Source organism: Talpa occidentalis, unplaced genomic scaffold, assembly GCF_014898055.3.
Source record: "Talpa occidentalis isolate TD23 unplaced genomic scaffold, MPIMG_talOcc4v2.1 talOcc4.6, whole genome shotgun sequence".
NCBI lineage: Eukaryota > Metazoa > Chordata > Mammalia > Eulipotyphla > Talpidae > Talpa > Talpa occidentalis.
In genome coordinates, this window is record NW_023604972.1 from 42,236,402 (window position 1) to 42,258,186 (window position 21,785).

At 33.2% G+C, this 21,785-nt stretch overlaps 1 protein-coding gene across 5 annotated transcripts in view; it reads right to left on the minus strand.

The window, feature by feature from the left end:
* Positions 1–21,785, minus strand: part of ANKRD17 (ankyrin repeat domain 17) — a 145,658-nt gene that overhangs the window by 59,985 nt on the left and 63,888 nt on the right. For all 5 annotated transcript variants that reach the window (XM_054688001.1, XM_054687999.1, XM_054688002.1 and 2 more), the window contains exons 2-10: positions 15,194–15,347; positions 12,583–12,739; positions 9,046–9,193; positions 8,704–8,851; positions 7,061–7,294; positions 4,437–4,531; positions 2,427–2,664; positions 887–1,078; positions 401–510 (exon numbers count right to left, since the gene is read on the minus strand). In XM_054688001.1, the coding sequence (XP_054543976.1) occupies positions 401–510; positions 887–1,078; positions 2,427–2,664; positions 4,437–4,531; positions 7,061–7,294; positions 8,704–8,851; positions 9,046–9,193; positions 12,583–12,739; positions 15,194–15,347 (1,476 nt within the window). The remainder of the gene's footprint in view (positions 1–400; positions 511–886; positions 1,079–2,426; positions 2,665–4,436; positions 4,532–7,060; positions 7,295–8,703; positions 8,852–9,045; positions 9,194–12,582; positions 12,740–15,193; positions 15,348–21,785) is intronic.

Consider the following 21,785-nt stretch of genomic DNA (forward strand, 5'->3'; position numbering starts at 1 on the left):
TACTTGAAGGGAAATATTATTTATGAAATAGTTATCTTTTTTAACTTTTACTATGTAATAATGCTATGAACAACATAGGCACATTTTATTTCCTAAGCCACATTTGCCTATATCAAATTAGAAAAGCTTCTAAAAACAGCTAAGTACCTAAAAGAAAATTAATCTATATTAACATATCTAATGCAAAATTTTCCTACTTTTGTGAGGGACAATAGATTATACAACCCTGCTAACAACAAAAGAATGGACATCAAATAGTACAGGAAAAAAATGTAACTGAGATAAAGAATGATAAACACTAACATAAAATTAGAATATCTTTTGTCTATAAATTTCACAGATTTTAAATTAATTTTTTTCTTATTTTTGAATATTATGATTTAAAAAGTACATAGATTACCAGATCTGCTCCTGCTTGAAGTAAGACATCTGCTACATCAGTATGACCATTTTCACAGGCATATGTTAGTGCTGTGTCCCCTGTTGCTGTTGTTGCATGAACATTAGCTCCTGAAATAGAGTTAAACAATGTACAGACTTAATAAAAATTTTAAGACATACATGATGGACACAAAAATTTCTTTTAGATAAGTCACATCTTCTCAAATTAGACAAAAATAGCCTTATTCCTTTCGAGAAAGAGAATATTGTCAGGATCTTTGAACGTAAAAAAGAAAACACAATAAATTGATTACTGCTTGGAATTAAAGTTGCAGATATTTCAAATGGTAATCAGGTAAATTATTTAGAATACACAGTATATTATACCCTTATTTTTTCACACACATTCAGTGCATCAGACATTAGGAAAAAAAAATTGCATTATGACATTTTTACTTAAAACAAATTATATAAAAAAACTTCTCTCAAATGCAAAAATGCCTACCTGCAGCTAATAAGTATTTAACTAACTCCAAATGACCCTCTTGAGCAGCTTCCATTAAAGGGGTAGAACACCCTAGTTCTATATCAGCTCCTGCCTTAATTAGAAAGTCTGCCACTTCCAGAAAGCCTCCACAGCAAGCCAGAGTCAAGGCAGTTTCTTGAGTTTCTTCTGTCTGTGCATTGATATTTGCTCCTAAAATAAAGATTCTAATTATTTAAAGAAAGTCATTAACTTATTCCAGAGATAAGCAAAACATGATTTTTTTCCCTAATAAGCTATACTTCAAAAATAAACATTCTTATTACTTTACTAGATAATGAAATGCCTCTTCCCTACTCCGGGAGGAAGAAAAAGAAAACTATCAAAACCACATCTACTAGTCCATATGATGCACACAGATGGAGTCAAGACTTATTTAGCCGGAAGGCAGAAGTTACTTGTTAAGAAGACACAGAATAATAAACTATATTCTTCAGTATGAAGACTCAAAATAATGATAATCATGATGACGATGATAATAGCTAGGAGCATTTCAAAAGCTATTACATTCACCAGGTAATACTGAAAACATTTTATCGATACATGTTATTAGCTCCATTTGCTAAGAAATTTGAGGTCAATCAGCTTGCCCAAGATCACAATATTATCTTCATCACTATTGCCACCATTACCATAGCTAACACTTAACAGGCATTATATACAGTGTTCTAAGAGCCTTACACACACACGCACACATAGAATCACAAGCACACACACAAACGTTAACTCACACAATATCCCAATTAATGACAAAATTGAGATATGGAAGGTTAGAAACCTGCCTGAAGCCACAAAACTGGCAAGCAATGGAGTTGTGATTCAAACTTAAGAGGCCTGCTTCAAAATCCATACTTTTAGAATTCTAGTTAACATTATCTCTCAATAAAGTTTTTCTTTTTAATGTGCTATTCCTCTTAAACTTGTCCAATAAAAACTTTACTACAAAAAAAAAGGCTAAAAATATGGATAGAAATGGAGGACTACTTCTAAATTCAAGATACCTTCTTATTAACACAGTTAACTGTTTTGCTTTTACGAAAAAAAAAAAAAGTTCCTTAATAGCTTTTTAGATGTACATCATTTCATTCTCATCAAGTTAGTCCTTATATCAGGATTTCCCACACTGTGTTTCATGAAAAATGAGATACATAAAATATTTATTAATAGGTATCCTGCCCTAAGAAGAAACTTTTTTGATATATTAGCATGAGAAATATTAATCTTATGTATGCTGTTATAAAACCTACAACCCTCCATTACCTCCAGACTCTGTTTAATTCAACATAGCACATAATAGGTCTGAAAGTTCTATATTAAAAAAGTCTACATGATTTTGTTTTGCATAGTATGGAAACCCATTTTCACAGCAAGTAACTCTATCATTAACTTTTGTGACAGCTCATCATAAATCTACTAGAGGTATTGAAATTCAATTTTATAAAATAAAATCATACATTGTTTTTATACATTTGTGTATTAGTGTTTCCATTGTTATAGTTACCTTGGCCTAGAAGTAACGCCACCATTTCTTCATGTCCTTCTCGAGCTGCTTCCATCAATGGTGTATAACCTTCATCATTCACCTCTTCCAGGCTAGCTCCTCTTTCAATAAGTAAAGCCGCAAGTTCCACATGCCCACCACATGCAGCCAAAGTCAATGGTGACTCAAACGAATCAGCAGGCATGTTTACTTGGGCACCACTGTCAAGAAGTAACCTAGCTACTTCAACATGGCCATCCTAATTGCAATGTAATTAAAAAAATTAAAATATCACAGTTAAATTTTTTTAAATACAAAGATCTCTCAATTATCGTACAATAAAGTTTACTGATATCCAGTCAAATAAGAAATAACAAAATCTACACTTAATCACTGGATAACCCAGTATTTGTTAAGATCTCTCTATATTTCTTTAGCAGAGAGTAGGAAACAGTGATTACGGATACAAAGTATTTGGAAAAATGATACCATCAATCAAGTTTACTAACAATCAGGGAGAAGAAACAGTAAGTACATGAAATAAAAGATTTAGAGGCCATACTTAACACCAACAATACATAATACAAACTTAAATGCTAATAGGACAAAGTTTATAAGGGGAAAGTATGATTTTCAAAGAAACCTTAGGATAAGAAAACTTGATTATATAGGAAAACAAAACCATAGTATTTTATGAGCAGGGGAATTGTGCGTGATGTTAGAAGGGGAACACAATATTCACATGTGATTAAACATTAAGGACACATTCTCTCTTATCTTCACAGCTACTAGTTTTACTTTTTCACAGCTTTCCCGACTACTGACAAGTTCAAGGTTCTCTTTTCCCTACTTTTCCTTTGGTATACATTTTCCTTCTGTATCTTATGCTATATTTCCTTTTCTTTTGAAGATGTCATGCCCATTTTTGCCCCTGATTTTGCCATATTACATAACTTAAAAATGCCATTATTACTGCAGTCAATTTGCTGCTCCTTCAGCTAAGAATTTCTAAAGCTCTCCTACTTATAATACTTCTAGTGATGCTGGTTAGGCCTGTAAATTACTCAATTTAATTACTTTATATACAGGTTGTTGCTGTAGTGTGGGTGTGGCATAGAAATTTTAAGTTTCTTAACAGTTGTGTTACTATTAGTAGTATTTCTGAGGTGTTTTTGCATACATTATCTCATTTAATTCTTACAACAAACCCCAGGAAGTAGTTGTTCTCAGACAAATGAGGAACTCAAAAACTTCAAAGAAAATGCGTGTTGAAAAGAATAATTTACTAAAGCACAGGTAAAAAAGAAAACAAAGATAACTAAAGTCTTAAATGACTACCCTATATTTTTTAAATTTTGTCAAAAAAATTTAACATCCATTCAATAATCATTCTCTGAAGGAAATGAAAATAAATTTCAAATACAATAACGTCTTTATCTTTGGTATGTTTTTCTCATAAATTTGCTATAATGTATTCTAAATAGATCTCTGTGCCACAATTCATAGACCAAGATAAAGAGGTTTAAGAGTACTATTATTACCTGCTTCCAAGAACAAACTCTTAAAAAAAAAAAGGTTCTTAAAAAAGGAATTCAGAGTTCAGAAAAGATCCTCACAAAGGATGACGTACGTTACAAAAATAATACTCTAATTTCAAATATTGCATAAATGTTACGGTTTGATGAACATGTTTAGTATTATATACATACCTTAAGTTATACTTTCTTCTTTTCTATCCTTGTTTTTTAAAAAGCTGCTTTGTGTCCTAACTGCATAAAACCTGTAGTTATGTAAGACTAAGAAAAATGACGGTACCACTGTGTGTAAAGCTCCAGAAATTACCTCTCATAAAAGTTAATTGTACAATCACCTCTGAAAATGATGAATAATTCACATAGCTAAGATCCTATTCCATAGTAAGTCTATATAAAAAGAATCTTTGAACACAAGGAAAAAGTATGTATGGTCCACTAGTTATGTCTCTCTCTTAAAACATAAATTTGTATTATGAATGTATTTCAGCAGTCTTACCATGCAAGCCTCCATTAGAGCAGTGTGCATTTCATCTGTTTTATGCTCTTGATCTGCGCCTGCTTCCAAAAGAAATCGCACCATCTCTAGGTGTCCTAAACCAAAAGTGTATAAGATTACCTAAAAATGTTTTACAGTTCCAAAAAATAAGAAAAAATTCCAGTATCTTGAAAAGTTATATTCATCTTGTAGCAGTAAATTAAAAAAAAAAAAAGCTTAGTACTAAAATCAGCTACAAGTCACCCTCACTGTAACACAAATTATACAAGTGACCTTTGCTGTCCTAGTCCTTGTCCTGCTGCCCTAGAAACTACTGCTATGAAAATCCTTGCCACAGGTAAGCAAAGATGCCGTCAAAATCCCACAGCAACTTTTGAAGAGCTTAGGGATACTACAGTTATTTTATTTATGCTATGCAGTAAACTAGCTCTTACAAACTAGTTTGCCTGGGATAATAAAAGTCACTGAAGTTTTTACTACAAGGAAATACGTTTTAAGTTCCAGTAATTAACTCACAAACTTTAGGAACAACCTGTGGATAAGATGGGAATTGCATATATAAAAATATTAGTTTGTATCTACTCACTGATTTAGACATAAACATGCATTACATAGACATAGACTTATGTAGTTTCAAATAAATCATGTTCAATTTAGATAGACATCTTATGAGTAGTTAAAAAGACAAATTATATTTTAAAAAGAACTTCAGTTACTATGCAAGACAACAGAAAAATGACTAATTTTTCCCCAACTTTATTTGGAATGAGCTGCTATCAATTCTCAGTCAACTGGGACAGGAGGCAAGGAGTGGATGGTGGAATCATAAACAGTTAAAATAAAACTAACTTTGGTGAGTCAGAGTAGCATCTGCATATCTTGTTTTTGCTAATGTTCTACCTCTTTCCTTTCTCATTCTCCCTTCCCAAAGATATACATCAATGCTCAGACTCAATTTGAATTCTATCCATTCCCATGTCCTTGTCAATCTATGTTTGAGGATACCTAGCCAGAAACGGGAATGGAAGAGGTCCTTGGATCCCTAGAAATAGTAGAAATGTTCTCCAACAGCTCAGTTTAATATCTATATTCAGCCCCAATCTCAAATACCCCTTTTGAAAAGCAGGGTGGGGCTATAAGCAAAGGAAAGAGGGAAGAGTAGTTACATGTAATCCCATCGCAAAGCTCTTGTGGCCAGCTGGTATTGAGTAATAAAGTGCAGTCAGTTCCGGGCTCAAACTATTTGTGAAAAGGGGAGAGGGTCACCCAATCAGCTAGCCCTTCGAGAGGTTGTTCTAAAGCTTATTTTCTTCTTCCCAATGAAGATCAGCTTTGGCTTAATTACTAAACAGAACCAGGCAAGTAAGCGGCATCACCTGTGTTTCCTAACCACCTTAATCGAAAAATACGTTAACAGTACATAATCAAAAGTACTTTAGATAGAACATACTTTTACATTTAATTAAAATTTTAGTCATTTATGAACCTAAGTATTAGTTTAACCATGCTATTAAAAAAGACTATTTCAAAAGATGTCACATAACCTTTGCCACTCTGACACACAATGAAAACAAAACACTAGGGCCAGAACTAGAGTGAGGCAATCTAAGCCCTGGGTACAAAATTTATATGCATTCTTATGGTGGTATAGGTGAAGATTCAGCCCCTGAGAGTGAGTGCCTCCCTAAATTTTGTACCCTACCTTGTAAAATATTTTCTTGATGCCACTAAATTAAGAATTTACCACCATTTTTTTAAAGACACAAACATGGCACAGCTGCAGATGTAATGAAACAATGAACTGAATTGACTATATAGACACAAAAATGCAAGAAGTCACTTTTCAAGTAGCATTCCTAATTTTACAGCCATTTATCAGTCATAAAAGTGGAATTTGGAAAATGTTTAGCTTTATGGTATCTCTTTAGAATTAAAAATCTAGAGCATTAACTAGCTGAAGATGCAGCATTTTCCTACTACTTATCTTTGTCCTCCCCAAAAGAAGGCATATTTTTGAATTAATATTTTTAGTTGGTATCATTTAAAATATTATGTACTCTGTCTGTCTAGCTATACATGGTAGAAGCTGTTCTCAGTTTCAACCAGTTCTTCCTTTGAATTTTATTAAATGTATTGATGATACTATAAACTTGTTCTTTTGAATTCAAGCTCTCAAAACCACTTTTCATTTTTCTCCTTATATGTCATCTTTTTAATTTTTCTCCTTTCTGTTTAATATCATGAGAAATAGTTACTATCTTATTAATAATCATTCCCGTTACTTATATTAGTTTACTTTTAAATTTATAGTCTGAATAATTATGGATTCATCTGGATTATTTTGGGTGAACCAAACAAAATACTCTAAGATACAGTGTATATTAAAATTAAATAACTGTCTCTGGTAAAACTGGGTTGATGAATAGTCATTTTTCATTGGCAATGTAATACTGAGTCCATATTTTAAAAGTTTACACATTAAACGTATAAACTTTGAAATAATTCTGTTTACAGTTAAATCTGCCACTACACACTACTGTTTCAATTTCACTGTTTATTTTACATTAAAATTCCTATTATGAAATAACTCATTTCACGTGTTAAAACGGAAAATTACACTGTACCTTTGTAACAAGCTAATGTAAGGGCACTCTCTTTAAATTCATTGGAATGGGTATTAATGCCAGCCCCATTTTCTAGCAGCAATCTGGCTACTTCCACATGTCCAGCACTTCCAGCTTCCATAAGGGGAGTATGACCATTTTCATTATGGTCCTCAATACTAGCACCGGATTCCAAGAGCACCTTTACAACATCTACATAGCCTCCAGCACAAGCATATGTAAGTGCTGTATTGCCTATTTTAATGAAGAGAGAAAAAGACATTAATATAAAAAAACCAAAAACAAAACACTAATAACTTAGCATCAAGAAGAAAAATGAAATGGGAGACTATAACCTTAAACAATTTACATAATATATGTACATACATAGGATTCCTCTCCATACTGCATCTTAACTTAATGAAATCAACTCCCTATTCACTTTATTTTAAATCAGGGTCTAAAACGTTAATAATCAGATATACTTACCACATATGCAGAATTATAAAAGAACCAAGCAATTCTGAAACTATTTTTATGAGAAAATGTTAGGTTTATTCTGATCTTAATCAGAGAAATGTTTCACGAGCTTTTAAAAATTGTAATTATTCATCATAGATAGGTATACATCACACTGTTTCTTTTATACATACCTATTTTCACAACTTCAAACATGAGTTAACTGATCAAAGTTAAATTAATTTTGAAAACATTCCTTCTAGATGATAAAAATCTCCCATGCTACAGGGAAAAAAAAACAACTAATTTTCTGAATAAAATAAGGTCTTTTAAAACCCCTTCAAGCCAGAACCTGGAAATTCTAAAAATTATTTTAAAGTATTTATTAAATTTTAAAATCTTAAATGAAATTAAAATATTTTTATATAATGTTAGCACTTTTACACAAATCCATCTATGTCCAAGTTTGATAGGAAAAAAAGTTTGGACACAATGTTTCCATAATTTCTTTTCCTATAGCTCACAATTTAATAACAGAAGGTAATGCTAGCCCTTCCTTTTGTTCCACATTTTTTTATTTTAAGGATTTTTTCTTTTAATTTTTGTGCGGAAGAACTGGGGTGTAGGCCAGAAGTGCAGGGTCACAGGGAGGTGAAAGGATTCATCAAGAGACAGAATGGGGAGCAGAACAAGTGGATCTACTGATACACTGCTAAGGGGAGCAGCAAACAAGACAGGAGAGGTCTGTTACACCACATATGGTTTAGCTCCCTGGCTGGGGATTGAACTCAGGCCATAGCGGTGATAGTACTTCTGAGACTGAACCTGTAGGCCACCAGGAGGCCCTGTTCCAATTTTTTGTGCTCTCCCTATCTTGCCTGTCCTTCTCTGAAAAAGAGGAAACCTGGTTTTGAGAATTGTAGTTCACATCTCTTTATTTCCGAGAGGGTGATTCTTCTAACTTGGTGAATATTTAATTGAATCTAAAAGAAATTTATAGGGTTCAGGTAATACACAAAACAGGGTAAATCTCATTCAAAATATATTCTATATACTTTAAATTCCAAGAACAGTCTTATACTATATATGCAGCACTTATAATAATAGAGGACCTGGACATGAATCACTTATGATCACTTTCATGTGAAGTAACTATTACCAAAAGGTGTTAATATTTATCAAAACTGAAAAAAAACATGCATGACCTGTTGAAGACTGTGCATTGACATCGGCTTTATGAGCTAGCAGCAACTTCACAATTTTGACATGTCCTCCATTAGCAGCAGCCATTAAAGGTGTAATGTCACCTTTGATTCCCCTATCTTCCACATTTGCATGCATTGCCAACAAAACCTTATGAAAGAAAAAGTTTAAAGGAGATTAGAAAAGAGTGCATCGAAGTTTTTAACATTAAAGTGAAAACCTATATAATCATAATATAGAACCAATAAACACAAAATGTATCAAAATTATTTGTTGAAATGAGCCTAATGGTTGAGTTTATTACTTCCTTAGCCAGATGTGTGATTTGTTTTGAGAACACAAACCTGTGCAAGCTCATAGTATCCAGCAGAACAAGCTAAACAAAGGAGGCTCTCCCCTTCCTCTGTGTGCTCATTTACACTTCGCCCTTCAATGAGTAACTTTCGCACAGCATTTACATCTCCTTCTGAACAGGCTTCTGCCAAACTGCGGCTATTGGGGAAGAATATTGAAATATCAAGATACGTGATAAGAAACTATACAGCATGGGTTTTGGGAGGTCAATCTGGACAGTAATGATAAACAAGGATGATTACATCAATACAATCCTTAACAAAAAGAAAATCAGAAAGAATCAGCTGAGTTTTTAAAAACCAAATATAAAAGTCAACAAATTAATCAAGATTCCAAAATGGTTTCATCAGTTATACAATTGAAAGATATAGTCCAATATACTTATAAGTGGGGGGGAAAAAAACACACAATTTTATATAAAATCACACCAACTACGGATAGGCTATAATTAGTCTTTCCTTGATTGTGCCACTGGAAAAAACTGAATTTAAAAAAAGTATTTACTAAAATAGATAAGACCTGTATTAATTATAATGGCCTGAGTCTTCCAGTCAAGTAAATGGAAATCAGAAAGGATATAGGTGAGCATGTACTTTTGACAAATATATTAACCAATAGGTGAGTCTTCATTTTAAGTATTTACTTATGGTCACCATATTTTACAGACTCTCTCTCTATTTTTTTAAAGATTTATTTATTTGTTTGTTTGTTTGTTTATTTATTTATGCAAGCACTGGGTACAGTCAGAAGCGCGGGAGGGTGAGAGAATTCACCAGAGCCAGAGTAGGGAGCAGAACAGGCAGACTGACGAAATACACTGCTGAGGGGAGCAGCGGGCAGCAGAGAGGTCTGCACGCCATGTGGGACCCTCACCAGTGGCTGGGGATCGAACCAGCGCTGCAGAGGCTGCGGGCAGCTTCGCAACCCAGCGCTCAACCGCTGCACCACCAGGGAGGCCCTGGTCACCATATTTTAAAGAAAGATGTCTAAAAAGTATCCAGGCAAGGTAAAAGCTGAATTCAAGCCAAAGAAGAGTAAGGAAAGTAAAAGCAACAGAAAATTTGAGTAAGAGTAAAGTTTCTGCTCTTTAAACCAACCAAAACAATTCCAACTATGGACATTTAAAAAGTAAAGATTGTCTCACATTTAGACAAATATATTCTAAGAAAAACATTCAGTATAGGGCTATTAACATCCTCTTTATTTCAAATATAACTCAATGCTTATATAATTCAAAACATAGCCCTGTCACTTCCGGCCATTGATAACTTCCTTTCTATACTCTATTATTACTATCATCCAGATTCAAGAACATCCTCCTTAGCCCAGAGTTAAGTAAAGTCTACAAAGCACTCCCTGCTTAGTGAAACTGACAAGTTTTAACCTTGCTCTCTAGGCTCTTTCCAATGAGGCAGCCAGAAAGACGTTGATTTTGGCCTCTAATCTCACTCAGAGTAAAAGTCAAAATCCTTACAAGAGCCTGGTAAGATCCCACAGTCCTCCCTTTTAGCTCTTTTGTTTCATCACCTATTATTCTCATTTCACTTTAGCCACATTGGCTTTTTCTCAAAGATGATAAGGTCCAACTCCAAATTATCTGGATCTGCTGTCCCTCTGTAAGACAGTTCCTCTCTCAGTTTTTCTCAGACACAGTTTTTCCTATCTGATTTCCCTTTACCTGTTTTAATTTTTGCTAAAAACTTTTAAAGGACTTTCCTGATCACTCTAATTAAAAAAAGGAATGTGACCTACAACTCTAAACACTAAAGTGTCCTAGCACTTCTCCACTTATCTTTTTTATTCATAGACCTTATCATGTGTGCCATACTATATATTTTACCTACATAATAACTTTATTGTTCCCTTACCAAAGCTGAAGTATCAAATCACAATTGGTAAGTATGTTTCTTAAAATTTCACACTTTATAGGACACTGAAGTCCCTAAACCTGGTGTTCTCTATTAGATTAAAGCATATTTTGGACAAATCTTCCCACAAGACATTTCCTGTACAAGAAATACCTTTTCTTTTTCAAGTGTTCTCTTGTTCTCCCTCCCTCTCCTTCATGTATACACCATACCCTCCTTTACCTTCCCAAATAAACTTTCATTCAATTTCCATATGTGTATGTTAGCCTTAAAACTTCCTTATAAGGGACTACTCTAGTAACAGTTGAATTTCGGAACTTGTGAGCAAAGGGTAAGTTAAACCTGGAACATGGCATTACACTTAACTAATGCCAAATCTGGCACATTGCATTCACTGCACTGTACTATATTTTCCAAATTTTGTTGAAAAGGTATGACAACCACAAACATGTTCTATAGTTTTGTTGATAACTCTTAATATTTTCATTAACAAAGAATATATGACTTTTCATTTTTCTCGTCTATTTACTACTTAAACTAGCTTAATACACTTTGCAAAGTTATAAATTTTCTCTTGTTAGTCTTATCAGGCACCATATGAAAAAATTATCTGAGAATATCAATAATATTCCAGGCCAGTAAAACTGAATATTAACTAAAGAAAAGAATTTGAGGTTACTTAACAAAGGAGAGCCAATCTATGAGAATGGTAAAATTAATAAAAATCTAAACGAAAAATGGTCGAGAAATAGCAAATTCATACTCATTAAAAGTATACATAACCTCTCTCATGCTCTTAAAAGATGTTACATAAGAACACTGTTAAAATCAATTTTTAAACACTATTATTTATTCTCTAAACTACTATACAAAAGAATAATCCCATTTTGCAACTGCTTAAAGGCAATCGTTAAAGTAAATAATTGGCATCTTTTTTAGTTTAAGGGAAAAAAAAAGCCCCAGAGAAGTGAAAAAGTAAAATGTATTAGCTATCTTTTCTTTTTGCAGCTGTTTCCTTGAAGTTTACATCCATTTTTCACTATACTATCCAAAATTATTTTTATATATGAGATGTTGTGATTTTTACTGCGTAACATCATGAGAAAATCTTAAAATGGCAAGTCACAAAATAGTTACTGAGTCCTTATAAACTGTTAAGTACTATATAAAAGATATTTTAAGGTGCATAAAAATAAAGTCCCTAAAACTCTTACACATTCTAGTTATGGGAATCAGATCTATGACATCTTTTGAATCATAAAATTGAAAAACTGAGAATTTAAAATGGTCAGAAATGAACCAAATGGAAAATGGCATGACATGTCACCAAAAGATTAAAAGTAAACAAAACCTATATAATGCAGAAGGTATTCTATAACACAATGATTAAGAAGTGAGTCACATAATCAGACACACATTTGTGTTCCAGCTCTACCACTTGTCACTTACTTGGTACTCATTTAAATTACTTCTCTTGAGCTTTACATAAGGAAAAATGGGAGTAAAACCAAAATCAATGCCTAAGGCTTTTTGTGAATATAAATGCATTTCATATCATATGTACAGTGTTAGTACAGTAGTTACCAGGTACAAAATAAATGTTAACAACTTTTTTTTAAGGAAATGTTTTTGTTTTGATCACAGTGAAAATGTACTTACTTGTCCGACTGCCCTGCATTTGCTGTGCTTTCAGCTCTCATACGGGTAAGTGCAGCAGCAGCTTCATCCAACGCACAACTAACAGATGATGTCAACCTCCGAAGCACTTCAGGATCTGCAAAGGCTTTACCATCAGCTGTGGATAATTTGCCTATTCCTATTGTATCATTTTTCACATCCATATGAATATGAACAAGAAAAGAAACAAAGCAAAATTCAAGTTATTTAACTCTTTACAAACAGTATATTGGATCTATGTAATATATGTCCAGAATCTGCTGGGAAAGCATTCATCTTCAACTCTCTCATAACCTTATTCTTCCCATGTCGTATAAGTTCTTGACCCTGTGACTTCTGGTGCCAGAAACAGTTCTTTAGCCTGTTGGAACAAAAGTCTGCCATAGCTTTGGATGAACCTATCACAAAGGGTGCTATGGTGCCAAGATGTGAGTCATGAACTATTAGAAGATGGCTGCAGAATAAAGTTAAAAAAATGAAGAAACACTTTGAGTATAATCCAGCTCTATGAGGAAAGGCAATTCAAGAATAATGGGTATCTCAGAAAGGGAAGAGAAAGGAGACAGTGAAGTTGCTTAAAGAAATAAAAGAGAAAAATTTCCCAAACCAGAACAAGGAACTAAATATGCAAACCCAGGAAGATAAAAGAACACCAGGGTATCTTACACAAAATAAGACTTACACCAAGACACAGACTAGTGAAACTTCTGAGAGTTCAAGACAAAAAAAGAATATTGAAATTGCTTAGAAGGAAGAAACAGATAACCTAAAAAGGAACCCCAATCAAATCTACATTAGACTTTTCTGAAGAAATACTATGAACAAGGAGAGAATGGAATGAGATGATCAAAATACTTAAAAAATAAAAACGGCCAACAAAGAATGTTCTATCCTGCAAGACTCTCCTTCAAGCAGGAGGGAGGGAAATAAAGGCTTTCTCAGAAACAAACAGAAGCTGATGGACTCTGAAAACAGTGAACCATCACTTAGAAATGTTGAAAGGATCTTTCATAGCTAAGCCAAAGAGAAAACCATCCACAAAGAAATGAACAAGGGAACAGACAGAACCACAAAATTAATAGCAAAATGGCAATAGCAAACCTTCATAGATCAATTATCACTCTAAATGTAAAAAGAATGAACTCACCAATTAAAAGACAGAGTTTCTGATTAGATTAAAAAACAGAATCCAATTTTCTGCTGATCTCCAGGAAATGCACCTGTGCTCCCAAGATAAACAAGCTCAGAGTAAAGGGCTAGAAAACAATTCAATAAGCACGAGTATCCAAAGGAAGGCAAGGACAGTAATAGCAAATAAAATACATTTTCAGTTAAAAAAGGGAACAAGAGATGGGGAAGGACTCATATAATAAGTAAGGGAACAATACATCAAGAAGATGTAACACACATTACTATATATAAGATGAATATAAGGCAATTACTGGCAAATCTTAAAATATACATTGGGGAAAACAGATTCTTGTTGGGGAACATTCAATACTGTACTTGGAGAGATCAACTAGAGAGAAAATAAATAAGGACACAAACACTAAAACAAAGAACAGATCTCATAGGCTTAATAGACATTTATAGAGCACTCTCCCCGCCCAAAATCTAAATATACATTTTTTTCTAGTGTACATGGGATATTTGCCAGGATTGACCACATACTGAGTCACAATACAAATACCAACAATCACATCATACCATGCATCTTCTCTGATACTAAAGGTTTCAGACTAGGTATTGGTAACAAAAAGAAAGCAAGAAAGAAAATCCTCTAATATGTGGGAACAGAGCAACATACTACTGAATGACTACTGGGTTAGTGAAGAAATAAAAAAGAAATTAAAACATACCTCAAAAAATATGAAACCAAAAACTGGTTCTTTGAAAAAAATACACAAATTTGACAAATTTATAGCTAGGTTCACAAAGAAAAAAGGGAGAAAACTCAAATAAATAAAATTAGAAATGAAAGAGATATTACGTAAAAGACAACTCAGAAATTCAGTGGATCATAAGAGATTACTATGAATATTTAAATGCTAGTAAGATCAATAGCCTAGAAGAGATGGATAAATTCTTAGATAGGTACAATCACTCAAGACTGAATAGGGAAAAAATTGAAATCCTGAACAACCAGTCACAAGCAAGGAAGTTGGAACAATAATCAAGACTCCCAAAAAAACAAAAGTCCAGGATCAGACTTCAAAAGTACCTCATAAGAAACATGCACAAAAGGCATGTGCATTTCTAGGAAATACTGAGAAAGAGCTGCAAGTACTAATTTTGGGTACAGATACATTTACCAAGTGAGTAAATCTACAAACATTAAATTTGGGTCTAATGAAAACTGGCTATAAGAAGACCCTCTTTATAATATTGACAGCAGCATGGAGATTTTACTCTAGCAATGACAATATGATTTAATCAAATGATATATATATAATTCTCTAGAAAGTAATCTGATGATCTTTATGAATAGAATATTACATATCCAAGACCATATGTTTATAATAATTTTCATTAGAATTATGTATAACTTGAAAAATAGGTGGATTTACTACAATTAGAGAGTTTTCAGACATACCTGCAGCTTCTAGTAAAGCTTCTAGTCTAGCCTGTGTTTCTGGATCTACTGTCCTGAGGTCTGCACCATCTGCAGTACCTGACAAGAGCAACTTGGAAGCTGTTTCCAACATTGGATTTTCCAAATCATCCTGATCCAAAATAAAAGACTCCACCTATAAAACAAATAGGAAAAAAAAAAAGGGGGGGGGAGAGAAAAAGGGAAGAGAAACAGAAGAAAAAGAAAGAAAAAATATTTAAATGTAAACATCAATGACAAATACAATGTAATCCTAAATAAATTTAAAGGGATATAAGAAGTCCACTGTTCAAATAAAGGAGAAAATTATATTTATAGAATTTAGCAATGTATTACTAACACAGTTTAATTTTTTTAAACTGAAATCATATGCATTCTTTTCAATTTTAATTGAGTATGGTGAGGGTAGGGGAGAGGAGATAAGAGGCTAATGCTTGTTGTGAAATCTTTGACTCCTTGGTAGAGGACCTAAAAATCAGTGTATAATATTTTGCTCTCGGGATCCCTTTATACACTAAAGCACTGTGCCCACAAGAACTTCATAAGGGTTGTACTTACTAATATTTGCCATATTCAAAATAAAATTACAGTAACAAAAATTATATCAGCTACAACCATCACTACTGATTTAATACTTAAAGAAAAGCCTTTAAGTATAGAAAATTCAATATTAGACAAAATTTCTAGAATTCTAATTTATGCTTGAAAGTTTTACTATCACAGGCCACAAATACTTTCTGCTAATAGTTTTCTTTAAAATAACATGCTCACTTCAGTAATTTCTGAAAATGTTTGTCAAATACCCAAATTTGATAAAGCTTTGTGTCTGTCAGTTCTATTCTCCAGCAAATATGGCATTTTATGAAGTTTATTTACCTTGCATCTCAAAAAAAAAAAAAAATTGCACAAGTACGTTTTTCTCTAAATACCATACTTTTTCATATGCAGAATTGCTTTATGTGTACATTTCATATTGTCATAGAAATACTAAAAATATATGCATTCAAAAACAGAGATTTTATAAAATTAGTATTTATGGTTTCATCAAGTAACATTGATTATAACATTATATAGGTTTCTAGAGTAGATCATTATAATTCAGCATCTATATATATTAGATGTTACATGTTGCTCATTACCATAAATCTGGTTCTTAAGCTTATACTGAAGGTGAAAAAATGTTTTGTTTTCTTTTTTATCTGTATGTGGTTGTGAATAATACAATGATACTAGTACAATTTTCTGCCATGGCCTTGACTAAGGGGCAAGCAGTTTTACCTATTATTGCTTATGCCACCAGTGTAAATGTCAACAGTTTTTAAAAAAGGGTAAATAACATGTTAGTAGCATGATAAAGATACTTCTGCCTCTTGGACATCCTGAGACCCTGAGGGGAATCCTTGGACATCTGTGAGACCCCGAGGGGACTGCATACCGTCCACTGAGAACGACTCAATATAGTAATATATAGCAGATTCAATTAAAAGAAATTGAAAATATTAGAAAATTACAAACTCCCAAGAAGGGGGAAAATTTTTTTGGGTATGTTTTATCATAATAATACTTACAGATGTTAAAATATTTTCTTATCTATTTGTTGATAAAAAGTTGCTGTTATATAAAATATCCACTATGGGGTCTCCCCTGGTGGTGCAGCGGTTAAGCGCTAGACTGCGAAGCTGCCCGCAGCCTCTGCAGCGCCGGTTCAATCCCTGGCTGCCTGCGAGGGTCCCACATGGTATGCAGACCTCTCCTGCCGTGCCCACTGCTCCCCTCAGCAGTGTACTTCGTCAGTCTGCCTGTTCTGTTCCTCGCTCTGGCTCTGGTGAATTATTTCACCCTCCCGTGCTTCTTACTGTACCCAGTGCTTGTATAAATAAATAAATAAAAAAATCTTTGAGGAAAAAAAAAAAAATCCACTATGTAAGATAATCAAGAAAAATTTACTTCAAAAATCTAAGGTGCACCTAACATTGAAATAACTAAAATATATAAAAAAGTAATTAACCTAGAATACAACTACACACAGGCATAATCTATAGATGTCAGGACTAAGAAAAACACTACTACTGTTCTATCTTTGAAAGTTACACATCCAGTACTCATGCATAACTGATATATTTAATCAACACATATTTAACTTAAATATTAGACTTGGGGGGAAATAACAATTATCTCCAAATTTCTATTAAACTAACGCAGTTTAGCATAAATTTTCTAAATAAATGAATTTTCTAAAATTTCCGATTTCTAATGTTTCAAATACAAATAGAATACTCTGAAAATAATCTTTTTCAAAATAATATTTTGAAAAATTGTGTAAAATTCTGCAGTGTATTAACTTCAGTCAGTTAGCAACAACGTGTATGGTATCAGGGAGTTAAGGGACAAAATGAATTTTTAAAATATTTTAAATTTTTTTTAATTTTAATTTTATTTTTATATTCCCCATAGAATTGCAACCCCTTATTTTGACCCCAATCCCTCCACCCCCCCCCCACCCCCAGAGTGTCTCTGGTTCATAGTTGTTTGTTGATTTTGATTTTTACTTTCTTATAGTTATTCTTTTTCCTGGTCTCTTATTTAAGTTTTGTAGATTCCTGCTATGAGTGAGACCATCCAGTATTTTATTTTAAATTATTTTTAAAGGTGTTAACAAAAGCCTAAATGCTACACGTTAGAAAGCAGATCTGAGGCACAGATTGGACAGTAAGATATGGCTCAAAATTATAGCATGGTAAAAACCTTCCTATCCTCAATAATGGTACAGAAAGTGAGTCTTTGTAAAGACAGAGCTGCATCTTGAAGAATTTTTTGGTGTAAAAACATCTATAGATTTTCAACCTAATGAAGAAAGACAAAAGAAAACAATGGAAATAAAATAATGAACACAGGTAAAGAGATGAAAAGTTAAATATTTTAGATTAAAGCTTGAGAAAACCAAAGATCCCAAAGAGTACAGTATAGTTACATGCCAAATCCAAAGAACAGATTATAGGTACTAAAACCTTTCAAAGGAGATGCTGCACACAGAAAGAATAAAATAAAAAGCATTGTAACCAAAACAACTAATTTGTATAACAGAAAAGGAGGAAGAATGTAGCACTGGCAGAAAAATATAAAATTTCTCTATGTTAAGATTTTTTTATCATAGGAAAAAAATTACAAAGTTAGAAGTTAATCAGAAAAACCATCAAGTTATAATCAGAAGTGATTTTCTAACAAAGTCTTCTTTGCCATGTTGTATCTTAACTAATCTTGATGAAAATTTACTAAGAAAACTGGATTTCAACTTCTTCATGAGGGACATTAAATGCACAAATATGTTTTCTTATTCACTTTAAACTTCTCCAAGTCTTATGTTGATTTTTAAGTCCAGTGTTCTTACTACACGAAAAATTCAGCAACTTCATATGACTATGAAATTCTATGTATAGCTTTTAAAGAAAGATACTAAGATGGAAAAAAAGGCACACAAATCAATTAAATCCTCCTCACAAATCCTCCTCTACTTCCAGTTAAAGATTAATAAAGAAATTTCAATTTTCAAGATATTAAACCTAATACTATTGGGATTTTAAGACCTAAGTACAATAGTGCTTCAGTTATTATCTGTAAGACTTTAGCAAATCTCTTAGTCATTTCTAGACCCTTTTTCTGCATAACTTTTTACATAGATTTATCACACTGGATATATTATTATGTATTTACATTACAGTCTTTCTCAGTTCCATGGAAAGTCAAAGGGACTTTGGCTCACTGATACACACTTGGCAACTAGAACCATGCTTAACACTTGTTCGGGATTCAAATAACTCTTGAATAAACAAACGATGGCACAGGAAACCTTCCCTTTCAGATTCTAAAAGGCTGAAGCATATTTGGATAAGGGCTGTTGCAAAAAATAAATTTAAAGTATATTCTTACAGATATAAGAGATACTGTTCACTACCCTTGGGGGAGGAGATACAGAAATGTTTAAAATCAATCCTATCACCTAGGAACTTACTTTCTTTAAGGAGAATGCTCAAGTATGTACAAAAATGAACAGGGTACTAAGAACATAAGGTAAAGAGAAAAAAGATCTGTAGGAGATACGAAGAGGAAGTAGAACGACCACCTTTAACATCTACCGCTCTTTGCCCAACTGTAGATATTTTTGTGCTACATTCCAGAATAAGTGAAGACACAAAAGGAGATGCAATCTTATAAAAATACAAAAATAAGTAATCCCAGGCCTCCCTGGTGGCGCAGGTGTTAAAGTCTCAACACTATCAAGCTACCGCCAGTCACTGAGGCATAAGCTGGATTCCCCAGCCAGGAACCTAACCCACATGGCTCAGTAGACCTCTCCTGTCTTGCCTGCTGCTCCTCTCAGCAGTATATTTCAGTCTAATCCTCCTGTTCTGCTCCCCACTCTGTCTCTGGTGAATCCTCTCACCCCTACATCTCTGGCCTACACCCCAGTTCTTGTATGCATAAAAAAATCTAAAACAACAAAAAATAAGTAATCCCCTATTTAAAATGTAAAGGCATTTAGAGGTATATGCCTCTCTACATGTTCTCAAGCAAGGTTAACTCATATTAAAAATGAAAATGCAGGGCCTCCCTGGTGGCGCAAGGGGTTAACACGTGACTTATGAAGCTATCCACAGCCACTGCAGCACAAGTTCAATCCCCAGCCAGGGAGCTACCCACATGGTACAGCAGACCTTCCTGACTTGCCCATTGCTCGCCTCAGCAGTGTATTTCAGTCAATCTGCCTGTTCTGTTCCCCACTCTGTCTCTGGTGAATCCTCTCACCCCTGCCCCTGCACCTCTGGCCTGTACCCCAGTTCATGTATGCATAAATAAATCTTTAAAAAAAATGAAAATGCATTTTCCCTCTGAAATCTAACTCAGTTTAAATATGCTATTTCTACAGAAAAAGATTTTCATTTTTAATCACACCCAAGCTCTGGAATATTAAATATGGTCTGAATACGAAATTCATATACTTTGAAACAATTACTTTAAATGAAATGTATAACTCCCATGAAGGGGAATGGAAAGGGTGTGCTCATTAAATTCATTCTCTAAGGAAAATAACCTATAAAATAATCAATATTCAAAGCAAGAAAATTTAAGTTTTACTTAAACTATTTTGGATGTGTTGTTTTGACTAGGTGGAAATTTTATGAAATAGTGCATCAAATTCTCATCTATTATAAAGAACCTTCAAAATGCAAAGTTAAGAATCTTCTGTTAGAGTTCTACTGAAAAAACTAAGATAAATGTTCCATTCCTTAAAAAAAGAAATAAATGCAAGAGTCTTAGAAATCACCAAGTTCAGTTTCTTGTTAGAGAATGCTGGTTCTAAATATCTAGCACCAAGAGACCAGTTACCAATTAACTAGAAATTTCCATGCTGGGGTAAAAAGTGGTTGTTTCGCACTGCTCTAGAAAAGCTGGCTTCAAGTTCTGTATTTAGGAAAAAGTTGTTACCATTTAGCTATTATTTATTAAAAGTGAAAAAATTAAACATAATATGCCCCTAAATTTATGCAACATAAAATATATAGCACCACCTGTGAAGTGTTCTTACCCCCTCAAAATAAACAATAATCTCTACAGTCCTTAGAAATAATTTCCACTATATAAAATTATGAAGACAAATTATAGGAACATATTAAATTGCTTTTTCAATCTTGGTACTATCGATATTTTGGGTTTAGAAAATTCCTTCTTGCTGGGGATTGTCCAATGAACTTCAGGATGTTTAACAGCATCCTTGGCATCTAACCCAGTAGATGCCAGTAGCAACCCTCCCACAGGTTGTATGTAACACCAAAAATATCTCCAGACATTGCCAAATGTCTCCTTGGAGGAAAAACAAAAACAAAGGAAAACAACCCAGGGAAAAGAGAAAGTTAGAATCACCGAGTGAAAGAAATAAAAGAAAATAGATGAATCTGAAATGTGGAATATTTGGGGGGAAAAAAGAGAAAGTAAAAGGAAGAACTGTTCTAAATTAAAGAGACCACAAAGGCACAACAAGCAAAATAATACAGATCTCATTTGAAATTTTCAAGATAAGGGAAGAAATATGAATATATTCTGAGTATTAAGATGGTATAGAAAACTGCTTGGTTAGGCAAGAAAAAGCCATCTTTTAAAGCTATCTGCTACAGTATATGGAAATAGAATCAGGAATTTGCCATAAATCATTATTTAACAGCAATACAATTTACATTTAAAAAAAAAAATTCCTTTTCACCTTCTCCCCAAAATAAACTTAACACAAATACTTAATAATGAAAACCAAGTCTTTCAACAGTTGTCAGAGTAGAATGGATTTGCTTATGCCACTAATGTTACTCCCAAATCCTTCTATATGCAAAACTCAGTCACATGAAAACCTGGAAAGCCATCTGGACTGTGAACATTAACATTACATTTCAAACTAACTCCTCTTCAAAATACATATATTATCATTATCATATTATAAAATAGCAGAGTCCATTTTGTAGTGTAGTATACTAAGTGTTCCACAGATTGGGATATAGTATATCCCAATTAACAATATATCATATAC